At 34.2% G+C, this 25,191-nt stretch overlaps 1 protein-coding gene across 1 annotated transcript in view; it reads right to left on the bottom strand.

Moving 5' to 3' along the window:
• The window catches only part of LOC110096327 (superoxide dismutase [Fe] 2, chloroplastic), a 16,243-nt gene extending 2,187 nt beyond the window's left edge, over positions 1 to 14,056 (bottom strand). The window contains exons 1-4 of the mRNA XM_028697411.1: positions 13,804 to 14,056; positions 10,024 to 10,101; positions 9,656 to 9,844; positions 9,050 to 9,221 (exon numbers count right to left, since the gene is read on the bottom strand). Of these exons, the coding sequence (XP_028553244.1) occupies positions 9,050 to 9,221; positions 9,656 to 9,844; positions 10,024 to 10,101; positions 13,804 to 13,905 (541 nt within the window). The 5' untranslated portion in view covers positions 13,906 to 14,056. The remainder of the gene's footprint in view (positions 1 to 9,049; positions 9,222 to 9,655; positions 9,845 to 10,023; positions 10,102 to 13,803) is intronic.
• Positions 14,057 to 25,191: the final 11,135 nt, after the last annotated feature.

Below are 25,191 nucleotides of genomic sequence, written 5' to 3'. Positions count from 1 at the left end.
TCATAACTAATTCATTTTAAATCGGATTTCGGCGTGCCATACCTCGTTCTTTTCAGAAAACTATGAATATTATTTAAAAATTATTTTCAGAAACTGACTTTTACTGTTCTGGCATATTTCTGTTTTATATGATTACTTGATTATTTAAATATTATTTAAATGATTATTATAATAATTATTTTGAAATTAAAAATTATTTTCAAATCATTTTGAAGCCTCGCTAAGGTGGCCAGTGGATCTCCCCTATATGTATTTATTATAAATTGATTTATTTTTAATTACATTGTTTTGCAAAATCTATATATATATAAATATTTTAAAATTATTTTAAAACTACCTATATTATTAAATTCCTAATTTTGGGAGATCCACTCCAATGAAATTTTAAACATAGACCATTCATGTGAATAGCATTCATGGGGGATTAGATTAGTGAATGATTGAGTCTCAATCATTCACTAATCGCTTCGTTAAACGCGCCTACTTTTTTTATCGTACTTTGTATGTGTAGGATGCACGAGCACCTAGTTTAGGCTCTCCCAGATTTAAGGACTTAGTGTGTTTATTTATTTGTGTATTCCCTGTATTATTACCCAAAAGGATAGCTCAAAACTCAAATTTAAACCCATACAACATAGCGACGCCCTAAGGACAATAAATAAGGACCCGTCTAGCAAACTTAGAAAAATTCTACGAGCTATGATAGATCCCTAATTGACATGAAACTTTAACATTTAAACTTAGTGACATAATGAACATTCCAGAAATTTTCATGAATTTTTAGGGCTCTTTAGACCCCTTAATTAACCAACCCTAATTTACCAGTTAAGTAGGACCCGATAACTTCAGAAAATTCTAATAAATCAACTTGAACTCAGAAAATTACCCATAATACCTCAAATTGTACATAATTTAATTGTTAACCTTAGATAATTAGGGCCCCTCAGTTTGACCTCAATCTGACCCTTAATCCAACCTTAATTGAAAATTACATTTTTGCCCTTATTAGTTAATTAAAAATTATTAAAATTCCAAATTTTCCCCAAACACTTGGGAACACCTTCTTAGGTAATTTCTGACCTTTGGGGGTGATTCCAATCAATTTGGAGTGGATTTAGATCAAAATCATAAAATCACCCCTAATTAGGCAGTTTTAATAATTCATTAAATGTCCAAATCTTTGAAAATTCATAACTTTGCATAAAAAACTTCAAATCCAGCAAACTCAAAGCCTAATTACTCTCCTTAAGGCCTTTTATTTACCTAAAATATTAGGAACCCCAAACCTAACCTATTTTTCATAGTGACCTTTTGGACCCCCTCAGCCTAGCACCTAGAACGCGAGACTTTCCAAAATTTGCTAAAATAATTTAAACTTCAAATATCACTACCCTAAGCATTAAAAGGGATCAACAAATTAAATTAACTAAAATTGACCCTAATTCATTAATATTTAAATTTTCATTAAAATTTTCTTTCTTGACCTCCAACAAATTCTAACCTTAGGCAATTTGAACTAATCATCTTACATAGGACCTATCCAAAATCACACAAGACTTACACACACATAGAATTGTTTGCTAAGGCACCACTTCTAGACTTAGGCTAGGCCGGTATTTACTTTTCTGCTGTGTGACAGGTTTTCTGAGATTTCATTGCATGTTGTGAAAATTGCTGCTATGTTTGCTTACTTTTACTGCACTCTGTGGATTGATGAGATTGTGCATTTGATCTACCCCTAAGTTATGAACGATACATTGTTTTTTGCATGTGGTCATGCTCATGCAGCGCTAAATAAAAGGGGGGCAATTGTACCATGATTTATACTTGATACGTCATGCGAAAATTAACTTGATCGGGCACGAATCTCGAGGCAAAAGCTAGTTGGAAACTACAAAAATTAATTTTGGGCGCACCCGAACTAATAAATGAGGGCTAATTTTAAAATCATAAATAATAATTGCTACAGGTGTTTCAGAGACTGCTTAGCCCTCATGAGTAACTAAGAGCATGGTCAAGTATGTCTGTGATGAGCATTTTTTACTTTCCATATAAACTGTTTGTGATATATCAACTGCTTTGGATTTTGATTAGGATAACCTTGCAGGAGAGTCTAGAATTTACTGCTTTTCATTAATGTAATCATTTGTAATAATTGGTGTGAGTTGTGAAAGTGTTTTTTTGACTTTGGATATTCTTATCCAACTCGAATTCCAAAAGAAGAATGCATCCTCAAAGGGGAGAGTCTTCTTTCATATGAAAGATCGAGTTTAGATGGCTTTTAAATATCCAAAGAGAAAAGGTAATATCCCCTTAAAAAGGGGGAATTGTCTCTTCGTTTGAATATTCAAGCCACGACGAATCCAAGGAGTCTAAAGAGGAGAGATCCAAGGAGTCCAAGGATGAGAGATCCAAAGAGACCAAGGAAAGAAAATCCAAAAATGCTGAAGAAACTGAAGATCCAATATCCCACTCAAAGTCATTTGCATCAGTCCTAGGCTTAGAAATCCGGGTTGTTGGCAATGGTGCTCGGCCACTTTATTTTCTGCAGACCCTGTTTTGTAATTAAGGGCAGTTGGCCTATGGACATTTATTAATTAGTTTGATTAATTTGATGTCTTTTATTTCTTATTGTGTCTTTAGGGTTGCATGTGTTTCTTAGTTTATTGGCGACCTGCATACCGATTTTATTTTTGCCTAGACTTCGTTAGGCTCTTTAAGGACTAAAATATCTTCTACTCATAACTAATTTTTAAAATTTTACTAATTAAATAACATAGAAACCTAACGACCTAGGGAATTGCTGGAATCGTCCGGGGTCGCATGTATATTAATGCATTCTTCTTTCTCCTTCTATGAGTAAAGTCTTATGCATACATGATTTTGATACTTCAACTAGCATGCATGGCATTAGAAACTAATTTAAATAAAATTTTAATTGCATTAACTTTAGAAGCATTCACCCAACATAAGTACGAGGCCAATTAAGAAGCTCTCTAGATGTCGGCCTTAACTTCCAAAAACTAAGCCACCCATCTATCTTTCATAAATGACCTGACAGCATGATTTTAAATCGATTAGGTGGTTAGGTGGCTTCCCAATCCAGGCCAGGGTAAGTCTAGGTTTTGCACTGCATTAGTTAGGACACAGGTGTTAGTGTTGTGTAGAACACTAAGCCCAATTTAGATTTAGGATTCAATGCTACTACATTCGGTCTCATAGTATGTCTAAATAGTAGGTGAGTCCCTTCTCTTCATGGACTATAAATCCTATTTATCTGCGTCAAATAGATTATGTCACTTCCATCTTTTTCTCACGTATGTGTCAGGTGCTTGACTTACTTTTTCTCCAGTTTTCTCTTTAGTATCTTAGTTTATCCAAATGCTGGTATGAACCTTGCATATCGACTAAGTCAGATTGGACCTTTCTTCCCTTTGAGTAGAACTTCCTAGTCTTAGCCCTATGTGAAAATCCCATTTTGGATAGGATAATGTATGATCCTTAATCAAGAGTTTTCTCAGGCTCCGGCTTGAGATGTAATTAACCACGGGAGTTTGTGCCCGTGGGAAACTGAATTTCACATCTACTAAACTCCATCCGAGCAGATGTATCGAATAGGGGAAACCCGTTGTTTTGATCAGATCGTGTATATTGCTACCCATCGGGGAGCGCTAATGAGAGTCGCTATCCTCAATGGTCAGTCGTATGCACAATCTAATATGTCCTTCCATTGACCCATTTGCGAGAAGCGCGGAGGCCTGCGATCGTCTCTATCCCTCATGATAGATGCGGTCGTATACCCCTCAGCAATCCTGCAGCCGTAGCGGTGTCCTTTCAGAGGTCAACAAAAGTGGACAAGAACTAATCAAATAAACTGGTCCATTTTAAGCAAATAACATTATGATAATGCATTCTATACTTTACTTTAACTGTACATAGGCCACAATATGGACTCTTTCTTCTCACAATCTAGTGGTGTTAATATCGAGTCTCTTAGCCTAGTTTGCCCCTAATGTATGATTTTAAGAATTCTTTTAAAATTAGCTTCCTCCCTCCCTTTGCCCACCACCTTATCTTTCCTTCCCAAGCTAACATTTTACCGGACATAGGGTTGTAGATGAACTAAGCTAAACAGAGTACTAACTTGTTAGCTAATTATTTCTTATTGCACTCAAGCCAAGCTCAACATAATACATATTTTAAATATTAGTCAGGCTTACTTATTTTCATTTTTGTATTACTTGAGCTAAACTCTAGCTTTAATCAATCAAAATATATGCAATATGACAATATGTGGGTTGGCAGGTGTCACCACACAGGTCAACACATATCGTCATGTGAATAGACCCACTTTGCAATGTACCTCTAGGACCCTTTGACCTCACTTTTAGCTAAGGCTCGGTGATCCCAAGATTCGTAGATTTGATCTTTTGACCTTAGCTGGCTACTATTAGGAATAAAACCACGTAACAACGCAAATAAGAAAAAGAAAACAACTGAAGAGAACAACAAGCTTTAAAATGAAAAAATCAAAAATCAAGAAAAAAACCACGGTGCCACACTACAAGAAATCAACTATGAAACAAACTTCCTGAGATAAGATTGGAACACCTTGTTCATAAGGGACTGAAAGGTAGCAGGGGCGTTGGTGAGACCAAACATCATCACCAAGAACTCATAGTGTCCCTCGTGTATCCTGAAAACTGTCTGCGGAACATCCTCCTCTCTCATCCGGATCTTATGGTACCCGGACTTCAGGTCCACCTTCATGAATATTGCCTCGTCACATAACTCATTTAGCAACTCGTCTATCACTGTAATATGAAATTTGTCTGGCACAATCTCCTTATTCAAGGCCCGGTAGTCCACAAAAAATTTCCAACTTCCATCTTTCTTCTTGACCAATAGAATTAGGCTAGAAAAAGGAAAGGACTCACGCTCGACCTAATGATCCCTGCCTCCAACATCTCCCAGATCAATTTCTCAATCTCATACTTCTAAATCTGGGGGTAGCAGTAAGGCCTGACACTGATCGATTATACTCCCTCCTTCAACGTGATGGCGTACTCCAGGCCCCTCTGTGGTGGCAACCCCTGAGGTGACTGAAAAATCTCACTAAACTATTATATAATCGATTGAACTGAAAGAGGGATGTCCCCCCTTCCTCCCCTCTGATCCCCTCCAAACTCTGCAACTCCACCATAAATCCTCCTCCCACCTCCTGCATAGCCCTTACCATGATTTTTAGAGACACCATAGCTTTGGTGAGTCCAATTCACCATGGTATCCTCCAAGATTTGCAGTCATCTCATCCCCAAGATGACATCAGTGCTCCCAGCTCCAATTGGGAGAAAATCTTCCCTCACCTGAATCCAATGTATGGTCAAGACCACTCCTTTGCACACCCCTCTACATGCCTCCATCTTCTTAGTCCCCATAATCACCCCATAACGCCCTATGCCCACCAGTTTCATCCCCAATAGATCTACGACCTAGTTGAAAATGAAATTGTGGGTAGCCCCACTATATATTAGCACCACACCTTCTTGTCTGTTATTTCTCCTCTCACATTCATAGTGTGATTTGAGTAAATCCCACCATTGAGTTCAAAGAAACCTTAGCCATATCTAAATGCAACTTTTCCTCCTCCGTCGATGCCTCACTCCTACCTCACTCCTAAGCTTCCTCGTAATCACAACAGTGAGAACCAGAAGAGTTCGGTCCTTGCACCTATGCCCTGGCTTGTACTTCTCATCACATCTGAAACATAACCATTTTGTCTTTTTTATCATGCACCTCCGCTTCTGTGAGTCGTTTGAAGTTGCCCCTTGGGCAAACTCCCCCGCTCTTCTCCTAACTCCCCCGCTCTTCTCCCTAGGAGCTTCTCTCTGAAAGGATATTGCCTTTAGTTCTGGTTGCTAGAGTTGTAAGGGTACTCCGATAGGCCCCTCCCATGGTATTGCTTCTACTGGACTTCTCCCTCTTATATTTTTCCTCCACTCTCTGAGCAAGCTCTATCGTCTCCCTCAACCCTTTAGGCTTTATCCTGAATTTTTCTCATATGTCCTCCCTAAGCCCCTTCATAAAATTTCCCTCCAATCTTTTCTTCGAGATTCCCCAACAGCAGCTCAAACTTCTCCTAGTACTTCATAAATGTCCCCTCCTGAGTTAGGACATAGAACTGCTCGTGGAGATCTCCTTCTTGAATGGCTCGAATATGTTCCAACAAGCACTATTTAAATTCTCCCCATGAGTAGATCGGATACCTAGCCTCCTTCCATAAGAACCAGGCTAGGGCTTTCCCATCTAACATAAACTTGCCGCCATGAGTTTTTCCCCTTCAGTCAGCCCGCTGATACTAAAGCAGCATTCCACACGATACACCCAATCCTGAGAATCCTCCCCTTTAAAGACAGACATCTTTAACTTCCTTGCTCTCGCATCCATACCCCAATGATTTCTTCCCCCGTTGGTTCCTCTGGTGTAATGGTTTCCTTACTTCCTCCCTTGGTTGAGTTTGACACCATGGCTACCCCCAACCATGCCCTTCTGCATTCCACCTCTCCCCATGCCCGAATAGTCTCCCAAAGGGGTTGGCTAGGAGTGTCAATTTCGAGTTATGGATCGGGTTCGGGTCGAACCTAAAACTGACCTAGCACTATTCGAGTCAACCCGAACCCGACCCAAATGACCCAAGTCGGACAAAAAACTACTAGTTTTCGGGTCCAAAATGGGTCAAACTAAGCTTTTCGGGTCAATCTTGGGTTGTCGGGTGAAAAACGGATTTTCAGGTCAAAAAAAGGGCCATTTCGGGTCAAGGGTCAACCCGAACCCGACCCGATTTTTGAAACGGGTCGAATTGTTGTACCCGAACCCGACCCGTTTCGGGTTCAGGTCAACCCAAACCCGAAATTTTTGGGTCGGGTCCAATATTGACACCCCTAGGGTTGGCTTTCCTTCTTACTATCCTCCCTTTGGAATACCCCGATCCGCCCACCAACGGGAACCCATGTGGCGGTCCTTGATGGAAAATACTCTACTTCATCGTAGTCCTCCTAGATCTCCTTTCCTCGTGGTTCCGCCCTAGGAATTGTCGGTGATGTTTTTAATTGCATCTCAAGCATCTTTTTCATCATATCTTCAAAGTTCCCAAAACGGTTCTCGATGGCTGAGATCTTTCCTACACCCCAGAATATTTTTCCTCTACTTCGGCCTTGAGTTGTTCCATCTCGCCCTCCAATGCCTCCATCTTCTGCTATCATTAATTGGCTATAGGCTTCAATCGCAAAAACAATGAAGGTAACTTGTTTTTCCACCCAAGAAAGCGCTCCGATACCAATTTGATAGGAAATACATGCAATAATCAAAAGATCTTGTCTGAAATTTAGGACTTCAACAATATAAAAGCAGAAATTGAGAGAAATTTGATGGCAAAATACTAGGGAAACTTGATAATTGCTTAATGATGGAAGAAAACAAACAAGATACAATGGATCTTCAATTCGAGAGGAAGATTTGACTCTCCAATCTCTAGCCGGCGGGTAGAGCCCAAACAACTTAAGAGAAAACAAAATTCAGCCAACATAAAACATAACCCTAACCCCCACCCGTTCCCCCCTATTTAGAGAATACATTATAATGATAATTAATAAACAGCCCCTCCAAAAATTAATTCCCTCCTAAACCGCCCCTCCGTTTTAAATTTGAATTCAAATCATGGGCCCCATAAGGGGGACGACGGCTTGCTTGGTCCATCTAGAATACACTAGTGTCTGGTTTTGATCCTGGTGTTGGGCCGACTGGACCGGTCTAACATCTACCCTTCTTCCAAGAAAACAAACTTGTTGACTACCTCTAGTTGCCTAACATCAAGTTATTGATGACCATTTTCACTCAACTTTTCATGTATTGGCGAACACCTGACATTGACCGACGTCAATTATTATCCAACATCTATCATCAACTTGGATATCCTCAAACTCCTACGCACACCATAGAAGACTTACTGAAAGTAAAAGTCTTTTATCTTATATTCACAACTTCTCCATTTGTAGGATAGAGTGGACCATTATAATTATCCACTATAACTAATGGAACTTCAAAATGAACAAGGTCCCAAGATTTTTCCCTTCCTAAGTTTCTAAATAAAAAAATAGTCTCTTGAGTGTTGCAACTACTATGATTTTGTGCATAATTTTATTCAAAACTAATATAATCGATCATCCTTCCATCATTGCAATAGTTTTCAAGAGAACGACCACGCCACACATCTCCAATAACTCTATCCTAATGAATAAACATGGAGACACTTGGCCCTTTGTAATTCTAGACTAAAACTAGTGGAATTGTTTCAATTGGACAAGATGAGGCTTGTGATTTTTTACATTCTCAATTTCTAAAACAGATCTCGTCTCTTGTGCATTGTAACACTTCTTGTGTGTTGAGTTTTTATTCAAAACTAAGACAATTGATCAAACTTCTAATGCCATGGAGATTTTGTCACATAAGAGCTACATATATTTTCTTTCAAATAAAACAGCTAAATATATTTAGCCTCATAAATAATGTTTAAATTTCTTCAATTAGCTAAATAAACAAAAATAAATGAATCTTTAGTTCTTTACTGAAGTAATGTCAACTTAACCAAACATATATAAAGCTATTCTTCAAGCATATACGCGTTTGACTAAACCCCGAACAACATAACAACTCTATAACTCTTGATTCTAAGAGGTAAATATGCTATTTTCTCAACAGGATCTATCCCTTGTTCACTATCCATATGCACATTACTCTCTAGCATGTCCAAGTATTCTCGCTTGACCAAGCCCAGCTTTAATATTATGTAATAACATATAGCAATAAAAAAAGTTCACTTGGATGTAAATTTAATTAAAATTAACAACGAAAAATAATACAACAATGAGCGCATTCTAGGGACAATAGGTACTTCTAACGATTAGTACCAAGATGAGAAATTATAAATTACAAGCATAAAAATGTCAGACGCAAAAAAGATTCACAAAGGAAATCAGCAAATACTACTCACAGACTAGCCAGACCCAACCAGAACCAAACAATCCCATTGCTGATTGCATAAATTCATCCTTAAAATTGGAAAACGAGCCAAAATCCTTTTCAATCTGCTGAAGCAAGCCTCCCCAAGGCAATTTATCACTATCTGGTTGCATTGATTCCCAAAAAAAGTCGTGATTCCAAACCTACATATTCACACAAACTGCAAACATCATGGTAAATCATGTGAATCAAAACTTATTTTGGAAAAAACCTTAAAAGATAAATGTCATCCGAGGAGCTAAATATGTAAATTAAAAATTATATTAAAAACCAAAAATAAGCATTTCTAGCGTGCTCCAAGTCGCCAACCCTTGAATCAAGAATATAAAATCACAGAGAGGAAAAATCTTTGGGAAGTGTTTATTTAATGGTTAAATGGCCTCCTAAAAAACAATCTTTGGTTCTCATAATCGATGTGGGTAAGCTTTTCAAAGCCCACAAGTTCCCTGATTCTATGTTCACATTATACATGAAAAAATTCAAATGTTATCTTGATTTGTTCAAGGGTTGATCTAAGCAACTCATTTGTATGCATAGTTTTCAATTAAACAATGCAACAGTTAGAAGATTATATTACCTCTGCAGCATTATTGAACTCTGGTAATGGGTTCCCGTTGTTATAGGTTGTTTTGATAAGTTCCTCCAAGGTGTAGCCGTATAATGAACTGTTCTTGAGCTGCTTATTCAAACTCTCAACATAATCATGATGATATCCTCCCCAATGCAGTTCCAATGTCCTCTTGCTCATGTATGGTTCCAAAGCATCCTAGAAATTCAAACAACCTAAACAAGCTGAGCTGAAAAGATTACATGCATTCACAAGACAAATACCAAATACAACTGCACAATTTTCTAATAGAAATGGAGAAGTGTCATGGGCAAACTTGGCTCCGAAGAATTGTACACTAACAATTATATAAATTAAGAGTGAATAAAATTTCTTACTAGTTTATAGGGAGGGGCTGTAAGACCATAGTAGCCCAGAACTCTGGATGACTTTTCAGAACCATGAGATTTCCTTCTCTGTTAGAAAGTCCGAGAAAAAAAATAGTTATAAAAAGTATCACACCAAATAAAGTTGTAAATAAAAAGTAGATCTGAATTGTGGCGCAATGAGGATTGCGGTATCCCTCATTTATAATAGCCATAAAACACAATTCGGACTATATCCAAACTTCCCCTCCAAGAAATCTATTAAATAAATCAAAATGGAAACCTCTAACAATGTTACCACAAATAATGGTGAAGGTCTTGTTTCGGGCTGTGAAGCATCAATAAGATAATGTTGAAATATTGATACAAACAATTAAGATAGAGAGAGAGAGAGAGACAGAGAGAGAGAAGGGCATCATTTCAAAAGCGTAGCTAAGAAAATCCATATCCTTTATATGGAAGAAAAGATTTTTTTTTTTTTTGCAAAAATTTTAAAAGGATTTTAAATAAATTTGATGATACAATTATATTTAAATATATATGTGTGTGTGTATGTGTATGCGCACGCATGTATGTCTTTCTCTCTCTATGAAGTACAAAAAAGTAATCAGTAGAAATAATTATCCTACAATAAATTAGTGGAACTTGGAAGATGAGAAGTCATTAATATTCAAAAACAAATCGTTAAGAACAACAAATTGGAAGTTTATAGTTTAACCAAAATTGAATGGGATAGTATAGCTAATTGGATTAGGAAAATAATCATCAAAGTTTTAGGTTAGTTCGGAAATAGATATATAACTGATGAGTCTTGGTGATCTCACACAGATATACAAAAGACCATTGAAGTAAAACAAATGTGCCTTTAAAGAATGACGAAAATTTTCTTTTGGGATTTCAACAACAAAAAGATAGTAGGAAAAAACAGAAGTATTGCACTTGATGACTTATATAGTAATCTAGGTGCAAAGGAAGAAGAAATGGAGATAAAACAACTAATGAAGGGAGAGAAGTTCTAAAATCTTTGATCAAGTATCCAAGGTAGATGTATTGAGAATGAAGATGATAGGATATTAGTTCAATATGAAGACTAACAAAAAAATGGAAGTGCTACTTTTAGGAATTATAAAATGATAGTTTAAAAGAAATTTCTTTTTAAGAAAAAAAATGAGACACTGGCAATATAAAAAAGTGAAGTGTAAGTTAGTTAAAAATAAAATGTATAAAATAAAGATATGGTATTGTATGAGATACCTAGTGCGACTTGGCAAGCTATATATGGTTAAAGTAGCTTGGTTAACAAATATCTTTTTTATAATCTTAAACGTTAAAAATATGTCAGATGATTAAAGAACATTCACTTTAGTAAATATGTTTAAGAAAAAAATAAGAGATATACCAAATTATGATAGGCATGGTAGAATCAAACTTATAGGCCATAAAATAAAGTTATAGGAGATGGTGCTAGGACATAAAACATGCTGATTTTGAGAATCAAAATATTGTTCCAAGAATATCTTCTATGGAGAAAAGACTTGATATGATAATTTATTCAAATGTATAAGGAAAAATCAATGAATAATTATTTGTTTATTTATTGATCTACAAACCATATGAGTGAATTGCACAAGAATTGATTCGATGGACATTGAAGAGAGAAAATAAGTATAAAGGTTTGTGAAACTTTTATGCTTGAAAGATCAACACCTACTGTAACAATTTTTCTGGAGTTACTAAATAGTTTTCAATAATGATAGAATTGCATTATGAATCAATATTAATTTTTTATCTCTTTAAATTGATTATAAAGATAATATTCAAAATCAAGAGTCTTCGCACACATTATTTGCATATGATATGCTATAGATAAATTACGCAACCTATAAATTGAATGCAAAGATAGGAAAATGGAAAAGCTTTTAACAAATAAGGGGTTTTGAAGTAGCAAGACCAAGATTAAGTTTATGATTTCCAACTTTGGCATATGTAAAATTAACAAGAAGCAGTTAATATTGTTCTTAACCAAAATGATAACAAGATCTAATCAATTTAAATTTCATCGGACATTATACAAAAGAATGGGAATATCAATGAAACCATAATTGATAGAGTTAAAGATGGAATGGTAAATTGGAGAAATGCCTCATTTACAATGCTATAGTAGAATTTCATCCAAATTTAAATGCAAATTTACATTACTGCAATTAGATCCGTTATGGTATATAGATCTAAGTACTAAAGAATAAATAATTCCCTTCTTACCAAGTTAAGTCACTTACAATCAAATTAAGGAACAATTATTACGTCCTCCGACCGGACGTAGAGGAACGTCCGGTCGGCACTAAAATCCCGCCAAAAAACTCAGTTTTTGCTCGATTTTGCTAGGTATGATTTGGTAATAATGAGGAATACCGCTCTGTGAAGACCAATATCGAGTTATAACGAGGTCTACCGAGCAATACCGAGTTATACAAAAAAAAATACCGAGTTTTTTAGGAAAAAACTCGGTATTTTTTTTTGTATAACTCGGTATTGCTCGGTATAGCTCACTATTGGGTCTTCACATGATGGTATTCCTCATTATTGTTTGGTATTGCTCGGTATTTGCTTACCGAGTTATACAAAAAAATACCGAGTTTTTTTCTTTTTGTATAACTCGGTATTGCTCGGTATAGCTCACTATTGGGTCTTCACATGATGGTATTCCTCGTTATTGTTTGGTATTGCTCGGTATTTCTCGTTTTTTTTGCGGGATTTTAATGTCGACCGGACGCTCTACGTCCGGTCGGAGGACCTAATAATTGTTCCAAATTAAGTGTGGCATAAACAATGATATAGTTAATAGAAAATAAGAGTAGCACCTATTGAAGAGAATGTGGTACAAAATAGACTTAGATAGTTTATTCAAATACAATGAAGCATAAAAGATGCACCAACAACATATTTGATAAGATTAGAATGAGAAAGTGTACAAAAAAGCCTCCTTCCAATTCAACCTCCTACCCCCTACCTCTTTCTCTCTCTTCCTATGATAAAGAGTGAAACCCTATGTGGTGTTTCTTACATTACTGTATTAAGCATGATTTAGTCATACAATTATTAGAATCAGTCGTGTGTCCTAGTGTTTTAACTATAATATAATTTTGAATATGCCATACGGGATGACTGATATGAATCGGTGGTGTTTCTTCGAGGATATATATACGACCTATATATAATAAGGATTTGAACCCTAAAAAGTATCCACGCTTCTTAGGTTTGAAGTAACTATCACATATAAATATGAATAGTCTCTCCTACATTTCCCCTATAGAGTCCACCAATTTTTAGTATCTTCAACTTAGTAGCATCACCATCTGTCAATATAATCAACTTGTTATAAAAAAATCGAGCATTATTCAGCAAAAAGCAACAATGGAAATGGCTTGGATTAAGTTGAGGGCCAAAAGTCCACCATTCGCAACAAATATATTCTACCCAGGGCGTGAATGCAAGCAAACTAAAAAAGTTTCAAGCTTGATACTACTGCATCTAAGAATCAAATCATCAGGGAGTAAATTAGCAATTTTCCACCACTCCCAGAATCCTCCATTAAACTCAAAAAACAATACAGCATCAACCTAACAAACATGTAACCTACATGAAACGAACTAAGAAAACTGAATTGAAAATCCAAATTTTACCAAGATAAAATTCAAAATCAAGCAGCAAGGAATGGAGAAAGTGGGATAAAATTTAGAAGGAAAGAAGAAAGGTAAAACGAGAAAAATGAGAGAAAATGATATCAAAAACCTTTAGCGGCTTTCGGAGAGAAACTGGTTCAAGCTTCAGGGCATGATGGGAAGGCAAAGGAAAAGGAGTGAACTGGCGGCAGGGGCTCACAAGTAGCGTCATCCCGAGCGGCTCACCGGGTTTGGGTTAAGCCCCTTTTAGGGGCTGTTTGGTATCGGATTTATCGTGGGATTTAAGTCGGATTTACGCTAAATCCAGCCAAACGGTTTTTGTGCGCGCGTTAAATCCCGGGATTCCGTAAATCCCGGATTTACGGCTTAAATCCCGGAATTACTAAATCTCGGTTCGGTGGATTTAACGGGATTTAACATTAGAAGCGCGCGAAAGGGAGAAAGTTAACTTCACAGCCAGCGAGCTCCTGTTCTTTCCGATCAAAATGTCGTAACTTCCGATCCGACAAGAAGGGAAAGTCGTCGAAGGAGCGAAGTCGAACAGCCACGAAGGAACCGAAGTAGCGACGCGCGCAATCTGTACACCTCCTGCGAATCAACGAAGCCGAACAGCAACGACGAAAAGAAAAGATGAAATACAAACCCTAGACGCCTCAAAGTTATTTTCCATTAACTTAATTTATATAATGTAAACAAATAATAATTAGGTTATTGAATTAAATAATTAATAGTAGAATTAGTGCATAAAGTAATTATCTAATTTAACTTAATTGATTAATTAATGATATAATTAGTAATTAAATATTAATATAATTAGCTTATTTAATATTTAAACTCTCATTTTGGTCCTTGTTAGTTTGTAATTAACTTTGTATTGAATTTTCGGCCATTTTATATGACCTAAAATTAGTTTTATCATGTTTTATGCAATGATCTTAATTATGGGTGTCAAATCGGGTCCGCGGGTCGGGTTCGGGTCGAACTCGAGTTGACCCGAGTCTAAACGGATCAACCCGAACCCGACCCGTTTTTGCAAACGGGTCACATATTTTAACCCAGACCCGACCCGCACGGGTTACCGGGTTAACCCGACCCGACCCGCGGACCCGTTTATATTCAAAAATATATTAAATATGTAATTTATCTAGTAATTTTTGCAAAATAGTTTCTCAGGATTTAACAAGATTTAACATTTAACATACCAAACAGTTTTTAGGATTTAACACATTTCGGATTTACTAAATCCGGATTTACAAGATTTATTAAATCCCACTTGTTGCCAAACAGCCCCTTAGCTTTCTATGTCTCTTTAATAATTTGGAAATTTTACTTCGTATGCCTCATGAGAGGAAATTTAAAAAGAAAAATATGACGTATTTTATATCTAAAAATTTCCAGGGTCAAAATAAACCTTCCTTTGATTGTGAATTAATTAAAATCAATCGATACTAACATTTGTTGGAATGAGGTTATAATCATTCAAATTTTATTACGGCGGCCCGGTGTTTAGCTCTCTATTTTTTGGGCAAAATAAATAGGTTTGGGCAAACGTATAGGTGACGGGAAGCTTTGACGTGATAAGCATCTAGGCGCTAGTTCAAAATAATGAAAATTTTAATTTTAAAAAATATCTCAATTCAAATTTTAGTTCCAAAACATTGAATTTAAACCGTTAATTTATAATATTCATATTGAAGGCTTCCAAATATTTTTCCTTTATTCGAAATAACTTTAGATTGATTAGGAAAGTCCTTTGACAAGCCATGGCTTGAAAATCTCATTCAATTTTTTATAAGAGGTTGATTGGAGTCGTGTTAGCTCCCTTTCCTCTTTTGTTGATCAATCATATATATTTCACTCCTTTGAGTTTTTATCTTGTTTTATTTTGAACCCTTAAGAATATTGTAACCCATAAATATTTATTAAAGGGATCCAATTCAACTCGGGTACTTTGAGGGAAACAAATTTAAGAAGTTTTCCTCTTGGGTTGAAGTTTAGTGGCCAACCTCTTTGACTTCTTCTTAGTAGGATTGCTAGTTATCTTTCTTCCACTTGTTAATCTCTCATCCAACATATCATCAACTCACATCACATCATCTTATATATCCCAACAAACACGGAACACCATTTTATAACTGCTAAGTAAGATTCTGGAGTACAAGGTTTTCTCGACCAAGTAAGTTTCTCTAGGCCTAGTATTGTAGCTACTCCACCAAAAAGCCTTTAAACCTCAAGGAACCTACCCATCTACTCCATAATGCACATGCATGCATAACTCATACTTTTTGTGTGAGTCCATGCACTAGATCTCCTTCGATATTACAACCTTAAATTTTAAATCAACAAATAGGAACTCCCTGTAAGCTTGACCTCGTTAAAGGCTTAGTTGAACACCTCTCTTAACCACAATCTTACATTGCTCATCCATAATACTTCAAAAGTTATTACAACATCCATAACACTTTAGTACAACAATTGAAAGCCTTGGTTCATCATCATCCCAAGTTTAGCTCGCAAATCATTTACAACCTAATGTTTTTTTAAACTTGTAAGTATCACCATTTTAAAATAGGTGCATAATTTTATCGGTAGAAATAATTTTCAAATCTGAATAAGCATATTATTTGACTTATGATCATCGACATTTTAAAACAGAGGCATTACTTTTTGGGTAAAAAATATCCTTATATATGAACTAAAAACTTCATAGATTATTTTGGAAGTTATATGAGTATCAATTTCAACAAATTTATAATTAAAAAAAAATGTTGTTTTATGAGAAAGATCTAATGATCATATTGATTATATTTGATCTTTTTTTTTTTTCTTTTCTTGGATTGAATCATGACTAATTGGCCCAATCCAGTTCATTGGTACACTCCTTTATGCTTAAGCACATGTAAATATAACAGGGGCATGTAAGGGCCCATTAATATCTCATGATTGCTCCATTGAGACATTCCTAAAAATCTTCTCACTAAGAGGTGTATAGATCTAACTCTAAATTTTATTATAATGTCTTCTCTAATTTATCTCTATTCATACACGCATTTATATTTCATTTGGAACGACTTTCTTCCTGCTTTATAAAGCAGCTTTTTAGTACAAACTTTTTTTTAACTAAAAAGCTGCTTTAGAAAACAGTAAGCAAGTCGTCTCAAATGAAGCCTTAATTTAAGAGTAGTTAGATGTGTTGGTGTTGGCTTGCACACTTGAGAAGTTGAACAAAGCAATATGAAGCTTGCACCTAACTATCACAACTTACTCAAGTTTTGTTTCTAATGATGTAACCATCAATTTTTTTAATTCATCAACTCCATTATATTCATGGCATTGAGAGCTTTAAGATTGGCGCATTGAATTAAAATAAAATTAATTTAAAATTCTTGCATTCGATTTGCATGCTTCACATGTCATGGCAATGTGCACTAATTATAAGAAAGAGCGTAATGTAGGTGGGAGTTAGCTTTCCTTTAAGGGATTGCTAATCTCTAACGGTATATGGACCACATTGCTTGGGATATCTGTACTTCTTCAATTAAATCTCTGCTAAATTTTGTGACTTTTTCTTCTTTTGTGTGTGATATAGTACTCAAAGATAACTTAAAAGTAAATTAAATGAGTCAAAGAATTAATTATGTCTGTATGTAAACTCCTCATCCTCTCACATGTAGATAAATGAAAACCTATTATAGCTTTTTTGAAAGGGTATGTTGGTAAATTTGAATTGATCGAATAAAAAATTCTCCATCAAACAGCTATAATTTTCTTGGGCTTTGTTTGGGACGGCTTTCCTACTGCATCTTAAAGTAAATTTCTAGTACAAAATTTTACTTTTTTGTACTAAAAACTGCTTTAAGAAGCAATAAGAAAGCCGCCCCAAACCAAGCCTTAATCATCTATCGCTTATCAAGCATTTGAGTGCATTAATGGCATCATAGTTAGAAGATTTTGGGTTCGTTGGATTTAATTTGTGTACTAAAAATTTGCTTTAAGAAACAGTAAGAAAGCCGCCCCAAACCAAACCTTAATCATCTATCGCTTATCAAGCATTTGAGTGCATTAATGGCATCATAGTTAGAAGATTTTGGGTTCGTTGGATTTGTCTATTTGTAATGCTTGATTTGAATATTAGCATGCTATGCGTAAGGAGATCGTTTGATCATCCAATTAATGCTTTAAAATTTTTAATTACACTTTAAATGCTTGATTTGGGCTCATTTGGAGTTGAATTAGATCATTTGTTATGCCGATGGGTTCCTTTTGTCGAGATGTTCAGTTCGGCGAAAAACTAGTTGAATTTGGAGCTTCGATAATCCTGAATAAATTCTAAAAATCTTCAATTCAAATATACATATATTAAGATCCATGTCCGATTTTGAGAACGCATCAATGTTCAACTTGACAATTGATGAATTAAGCCCATTAGGATCCCATCTTCTTTTTACTTTAGCTTGTTTGCACCCTACTCACATTTGCAACTGTTGCACTTGCTTAAACAAATATGGTTTAATCAAGCTATTTGGAATACACATTGTTATTAACTTTCATCTACTTCTAAATAATAAATCTCTTTTTGAACTTACTCCAATTAGTGCACTTCACTTACCACTTAAGTTCACTTTATTTTGCTTAAAATTAAAAATATATTTAAAAAAGCAAAAATAGTTTAATTTAATTATTTTGTTGAATATACTTTAAAAAAAAAATAAAATTTTAGGACTACAGACATGTCAAAATTCTATTAAAATTGAATACTTTTGCGTACACAAAATATATTAAGGAAATGTTATATGTTTTGTTCGTAGTTGAATTAGCTTGTTAACGTGTATTCATATATTCTTTCTAACATAAGAATTTTATTTATTATATTTATTTTGGAACAAGGAGAAGGATATGTTTGCCGTTTTGTCGGTGAATGAGTGCCTGCCATTTGAAGAGTTCTCATCATCATCTCTCGTGTGGATTGATGGATAAGTTTCTCCTCATTAAAAGTTTATTGTTTGAAGTTTTTTAAAAAAATATATAACATAAAATTAATAAATTATTTATGTCTTCAATTTTATAATATCCGTAAGAACTAATTGTGTTAGGAGATGAAAAACAAATGGCTGTGACTAACCATTATTTATTATTAGTTCACTATTGCTAATGCTTGTAAGTTTTCAAGCTTAAAAAATAAAGAGATAGATCATATAGGCGAGAGTGATGGTCATTTTTTCTTCCTTCTCATTCTTTCTTCTTCTTTTTTTGATGTTGGTTAGGTTCTCATCGCCTTTCAGGGAGCTTAGACTACTCAAATATCTTACTTCGACAAACAAGATACTTATCATTGTTAATTTCATTCGGTTTTGATACCTTTATTTTATCATGCGGCCTCTATAAGAAGCTTGAGAATGAGGTAACTAAATCGCTCGAAGAACGTATTCGGTATTTGAGTAAAATGAAGGAGCGGGACTTGATGTAGATGATGATCCTCAATGAAGTCGCACAACAATAATCGTTGATTGTAGAGAAGCCGAACTTATCAGCAATGACTAATGTGGAATCTATTATGAATTGTACATGAACCATAGTGACAAACACATACAAGAATGATAAATATGGGAGCAATCAAAATAGATATAGTGCATTTTAGCAATGATGCTAAATGTTTTATTCTAATGGCTATTAATGATGACTAGAAGCTGTCACTGTAACTTCTTGAATTAGTTCACAAGCAAATTAGATCAGAACAATATTCTTTCAAATATAGTTAGGAAATGACAAACAACTGCATTGATTTGAAGATTGTAGGAGCTGCCAATGATAAATTATATGATGATGTTAGTCCATCATTAAAAATGTTGGATGTAGGCATTGTTTGTGAATGTAGAAGTTTATTTTCATCCCCAATATTATTACTATGAAAAAAGATAGCATATGACTATTTAGTATCAATTAAAGGACATTAAATAAAGTCATTATCACATACACTACAACAATGGATGAATTGATTGACAAGTTGCATGGTCTATCAAATTTTTTAAAAATAGATTTATGATCATGATATCGTCATACATAAATGGTATCTGATATATATAAGCTTCGTTCAGTTATTTTGTACATTTTCTAAAAGGTAATTTTAAAACTATTATTTGAGAGAACGGAGTTTTCTAACGATGAAGTTAATATCATAAAGCATTTGAAATGAGTACAAAAATACAATTCTCTAAAAAATATTTCTGCAAAAGTGACACTTACAAACAACAACAACAAAAAAATATGCCCTTTAGAAACTGAAAAGGCGAAATTAAACTGTCTCAAACAATTGCATCCATTGCCAATATGGTAGCTAGTGTTCTACATGACTATTGCATCCATTGCCAATCCCAATAGCTATATAAGGAAAGATAGATATGGACTTATTACATGATTGTTAGATATAGCCAAGATTCATCTTATGTTTCGCATGTCCGAACTAAAGTTGTTTTGGGAAGATGCTAACTTTAATACAACTCCCTTAACCGGCTCAATTTATAGATAAATCAACTCTGATGTGACCGGATAAAATACTTCAACAACACTAGATAATGCAAGGCACATGGCTATACAATCTCTCATGCAAAGGGACAACTTGTAGGAGAAAGATGTGCTGTGAATTCTATTTGGAGAATTTCACCACTTTTTATTTAGACTTGGACCTTGTGGACACATATGTTCTTGATGGGGATAATACTTTCCTGTCAATAGAAGCCGAAAGATGGCAAACACGAAGACAAGTAGCCACAACGGATGAAAGACTTTCTAGTAATGTAAGACAAGACAATTTCAACAACAAGACAACACATTGAAAAGTAGTTATGTAGTTATACTAGTTATATTAGTGATCTATAATGCATCTAACTGAAATTAACTATTATATTTCACTATCTAATGCTTTCCCTTTTTCCAAACTTATAAATAAGGGGGTAGGAGAGCATGTTGAGGCTAGGCATTGACATGAATAATGGTGTGTGAAGAAGACAATAAACTCGTGATTGGAGCGCCTTAGAGACAAGCAATGACAGATCAACGAAATCTGAAGGAGAATGTGAGTTCATGAGACGATCAACGAATGATGTGGGCTCTAATGGTGAAGATTCGAAAGAATCACAATAGTTTGAACAAACAACAATAACTAGAACGAACTCAAACATTCACCATGAATCATGAGTTCGAACGATAATTCGAACCATTATTCAAATCAAATTTGAACAAATGTTCAAACTATACTTGAATCTGATTCAAATTAGGTTGAATCAATTCAAATTTGAGCCATTTTCAAATGAACTAGACTTCTAAAATTATTAGCCTTCATCTAGGATTATTTTATCTGAAAAAAAAACTTTTCAAACATATTTTTGTCATGTAAATTTGCTCTAAAAATTTTGGGCCACTTCTTATAAAAGTCAAATTTCCCTCCAAAATCATTATATATATATATATATATATATATAACCCACATTTGATTTATCTCTCATGCGGCACGACTTCTTAAGTGGAGAGAAAATAAGCAGATGGTCTGACACCTGTGAGGCTGGTTGCCGGTTTGTCGCTAGGCCCGCTATAGATTAGTTATTTCTTCAAATGCCTCCTCTATAGGCGCTTTTATTTGGTTCGGTTGACCGGATGCAAGAAACATCCGGTCCTAGGCAAAAAAAACGCCTGTACCGAGTTTTTTCAAAAACTCGGTACACCTCGGTACAGGCGTTTTGTTGCCTATGACCGGATGTTCCTCTGCATCCGGTCGGAGGACATAATAAAGGCTCCAAAGAGCTGACAGCAGGTAGATACATCTGTTCCAAAAAATAATAATAAATTATAACTGTACAGTTATATTTTATTAAATAATATTTAGTGTCCATAAGAAAAAAAAAAATTAATGCTTAGAGTCCAACGTTACCGTAGCTGATATTGTAATGGTCAAGAAGAGCATGTGATGTTAATTAGTGGCATGAAAAAGGACATAGCACTACATTTAATGCACCGCTTAATTTCTTATTTGAACTTTGACTAAATTTTGTTTGGTGTAGTTTTTTATTGTTTTATTTTTCAGGTTGTAATTGTAATTTTTATTTGATTGTTTTTTTTAATTTTTCTACAAGAAAATTATTTTTATAATAATTTAAAAAATAAGGTTTCTTTTTAAATAAGTTTGAATATTATTGTTAAATACTTAAATGTTGCATTTTGAAATAAATGTCCCTTTTAATAAATAAAAAACCAAATTATTATGAGTTTTAAACATAAATATATAAATATGTCATCCTCACGGTACCTGTAGCTTTTGAATAAAAAATAGTAAATATGCTATGTTTGACAACAACTTATTGCCTTGGTTTATTTATTTGGCTAAAAAAGAAATACATTGTGCAATGTAAAAAAAATATTTTGAGTTATTTAAATGAATGTAAAGTAAATTTAGATGAATTTTTTTATTTGATGTAAAATAAATATAGGATAAATTTTAAATATGATGGTGATCGGGGTGGCAGCGTTGGTGTTCGGAGGCAGGCTTCCTGCTAGTGGTTGGTGGTGGTGGAGGCAGGTGGCTGGTGGCGATGGCTTGAGCAGGTGGAGGTGGCTGACGGTGGTGGTCGGGGTTAAGTGTGCTTGCTTGCGACGTAAAAATGTTCTCGCTCAAAACTAAGCGAGTTTGATTTACCTCAAAAAAAAAAAAAAAACTAGAGTATTTTAACTTTACTTTGCATTTCTTTTTCATCCAACCAAATATCAAAATTTTCAAAATCCCTATATTTCAAATAATTTACACCCTTTTATAATCCAACCAAAGAGTCCCTTCATGATCTAATATTTTTAGAATGTTTCTTTGAAATAATGACACTTTTCGATAGAACGGTAAATTTGAAATTTAAAGATAATTACATAAATGAGAGAAGTTGTTTATTATATATTTATTATGTATTTGAAAATTTATGATGATAGAGTATTTATATATTAATTTTTTATAAAGATTTGTCATGCACAAATAAGAGTTTTAAGAGAAATCATAATTTTTACATGACATATAAAAAAAAAGAGAAAATTCACCGGATTTATATTAGTTACAATAATCCACCATCAAATTATAGATACAAGAACATTTTTCTCCACAATTGAAAAAAAAGGGACTACACAATTAAGAGCAAACGTATGATCTTCATTATATAGATTATATAAGTTGAGTGTCGAAATATAAGCAATTGTAATCCAATAACGTACATCATTAGATGTTAGTAGTCAAACTATGATATTCGGATGACAAAAATCAAGAGATTGTGACGGTGATTGCTGGTATGAGGTTCAACATTGATCGGCAAAAAATGTAATAGATATTTTAAGTTCTCTTACCTCTTGAGCCTATTCCATGTCAAAAACTGGAGCCTTATTTTTAACTTTTTTTTTAAATGTATTTTGATAAATTTGATCAAATTCCAAAACACTCTATCGAATGACCAGATTTGATCCCCTTTTATCATATATAATTTATTCAAATTTTGAGTTCTTTAACGACCTTAAAATTGAATAATTTTGGGCCCATTGAACTAGTCTCGTTGAACAGTTCAATTTGACTGTAATAATGCAATACTTGAAGATCGTATGGTTTTTTTAATTAATGCCCTGAAGCTTTGTGTTCATTTGGACTCTGATCGGATCACTTATAATGTCAATAAAATCATCTCATCGAGAGGTTAAGTTCAACTATAAGCTTGTTTACATATCATCTCCATAAAAGGAAAAAAATAACACCAAAATTTCAGCATTTGAACAAACTTTTCAACTTCTTTTAGAAGAGGCAAATGCTATATTTAAAAAAAAAAAACAGTTACATCTCACCATTATTTAATTAATTGGACCAATTTTCTAAATTTAATTGCTTTACATATAAAATCATTTTTTAGCCTTAAAGATGAGAAATTAAGATATATTTTATTCTTGATAATTTGGTACTTCAAATTTGAACTTATAATTCTGTGGCAGTTAGATTGTAGTATACATGCTAGTTTACATGTTAAAGCCAATTTCCAATCATTTTGTCATTATAAGATCAAATTTTATTATATCATATTTAAAAATGATTGAACTATTTTATGAGTCTTCTTAATGTCTTCTAACTTACACTTTAGCAATATTCAAACTAATTTTGACGCGTTATAGCCTTATTCGAACACTTGATCTAGTACATATTCGAACCTTCATTTATCATGTTGAATAGTTTTCGAAGAAGGATTGAAGAAGGTTCGATCGAGAGTTAAAATAAGGTTGCAATAAGGACGTGCAATGATATAATGCATCAAACTTATTTTGAATATTACTAAATCGTGGGTTGAAGATGTTATGAAGATTCATTGAATATGTCGACCATTTTTGCTTATCATGATGGTTTGATCATGATTCAATATTATTTAATGATTATTGAATGTGGTTTGAAGAATATTTTACTATTTACTGATTTAGGTTGGTGTATTATGTATATAGATGCTTGATTTAATTTTACTAGTTAAGCATCATTATCTAACTCGAGTCACAAACATAGTTGACTCTAGTTATATACATAGTTGCTTTGAAAACTTGAGGCAAATGCATTTCTTTGGTTGCTCATTCATTATTTACCATTGAGGAAGATTGATGATGATGAGAACGATAAGTTTTCCATTGTGTTCAACTTTGGAGGGAAGAACACGGCCTTTCAAATCACAAAGTTTTCTTCAGCGGCCTAGCTAGTTGAATTTTGAAGGGTTCCCAAATGATACTGAGTTCAAGAAAATGACAAAAAGTTACACATTCTTTGAGAGTTACTTCATTGGGGAAATTTTAGAACAATGTCCATAAAAATGCTTTCATGATTGAGAATTTCATATATCCATCATGGAGGAGATGCACTCCCATGAATTAATGTACCATTGATTCTCTTTGCCTATAGATGAGAAGGAATTGCCCTCCATTAATGACTAGGGATAGACAATTCCAAAGAGAGGGAGATAGAAGTTGGCACTATAAGCATAGAGTGGTTCCATGAGTTAAATACTCCAACATCATGGTTAGGTAATATTGTGAGAATTTTTTTAACTTATTAAAAGTATGTTACTAATATTTAAATAGGATTTTTTTTTTTTTTGCATCATATTGATTCTTTATATTACTTGAGCTACTTTGGCACTACTTAAAGGCCTGTGAATTTAACATAATTATATTAGATGAATAATTTGAGAATGGTGGTGAGACCTACAATGCTTTATGATACAAAATGCTGACCATTAAAGGAAAAGCATAAAATTAAGTTAACTATTGCAGAGATGAGGATGTTTAGGTGGACGAGTGGCTTCACTTTTAGTTACAGAATGTGAAACAAGTATACAAGTTAAAAGGCTTTTTTTAAGTGAAAATATTGGAGTAACTTCAGTGGCAGATAAATATTAGAGAGGGTTTCCTTATATGATATTGTCAAATTAAATGTTGGCATTTCGATGACCCG

Source organism: Dendrobium catenatum, unplaced genomic scaffold (genome assembly GCF_001605985.2).
Source record: "Dendrobium catenatum unplaced genomic scaffold, ASM160598v2 fragScaff_scaffold_107, whole genome shotgun sequence".
Classification (NCBI taxonomy): Eukaryota; Viridiplantae; Streptophyta; class Magnoliopsida; order Asparagales; family Orchidaceae; genus Dendrobium; species Dendrobium catenatum.
This window is presented reverse-complemented; position numbering and strand designations above follow the sequence as displayed.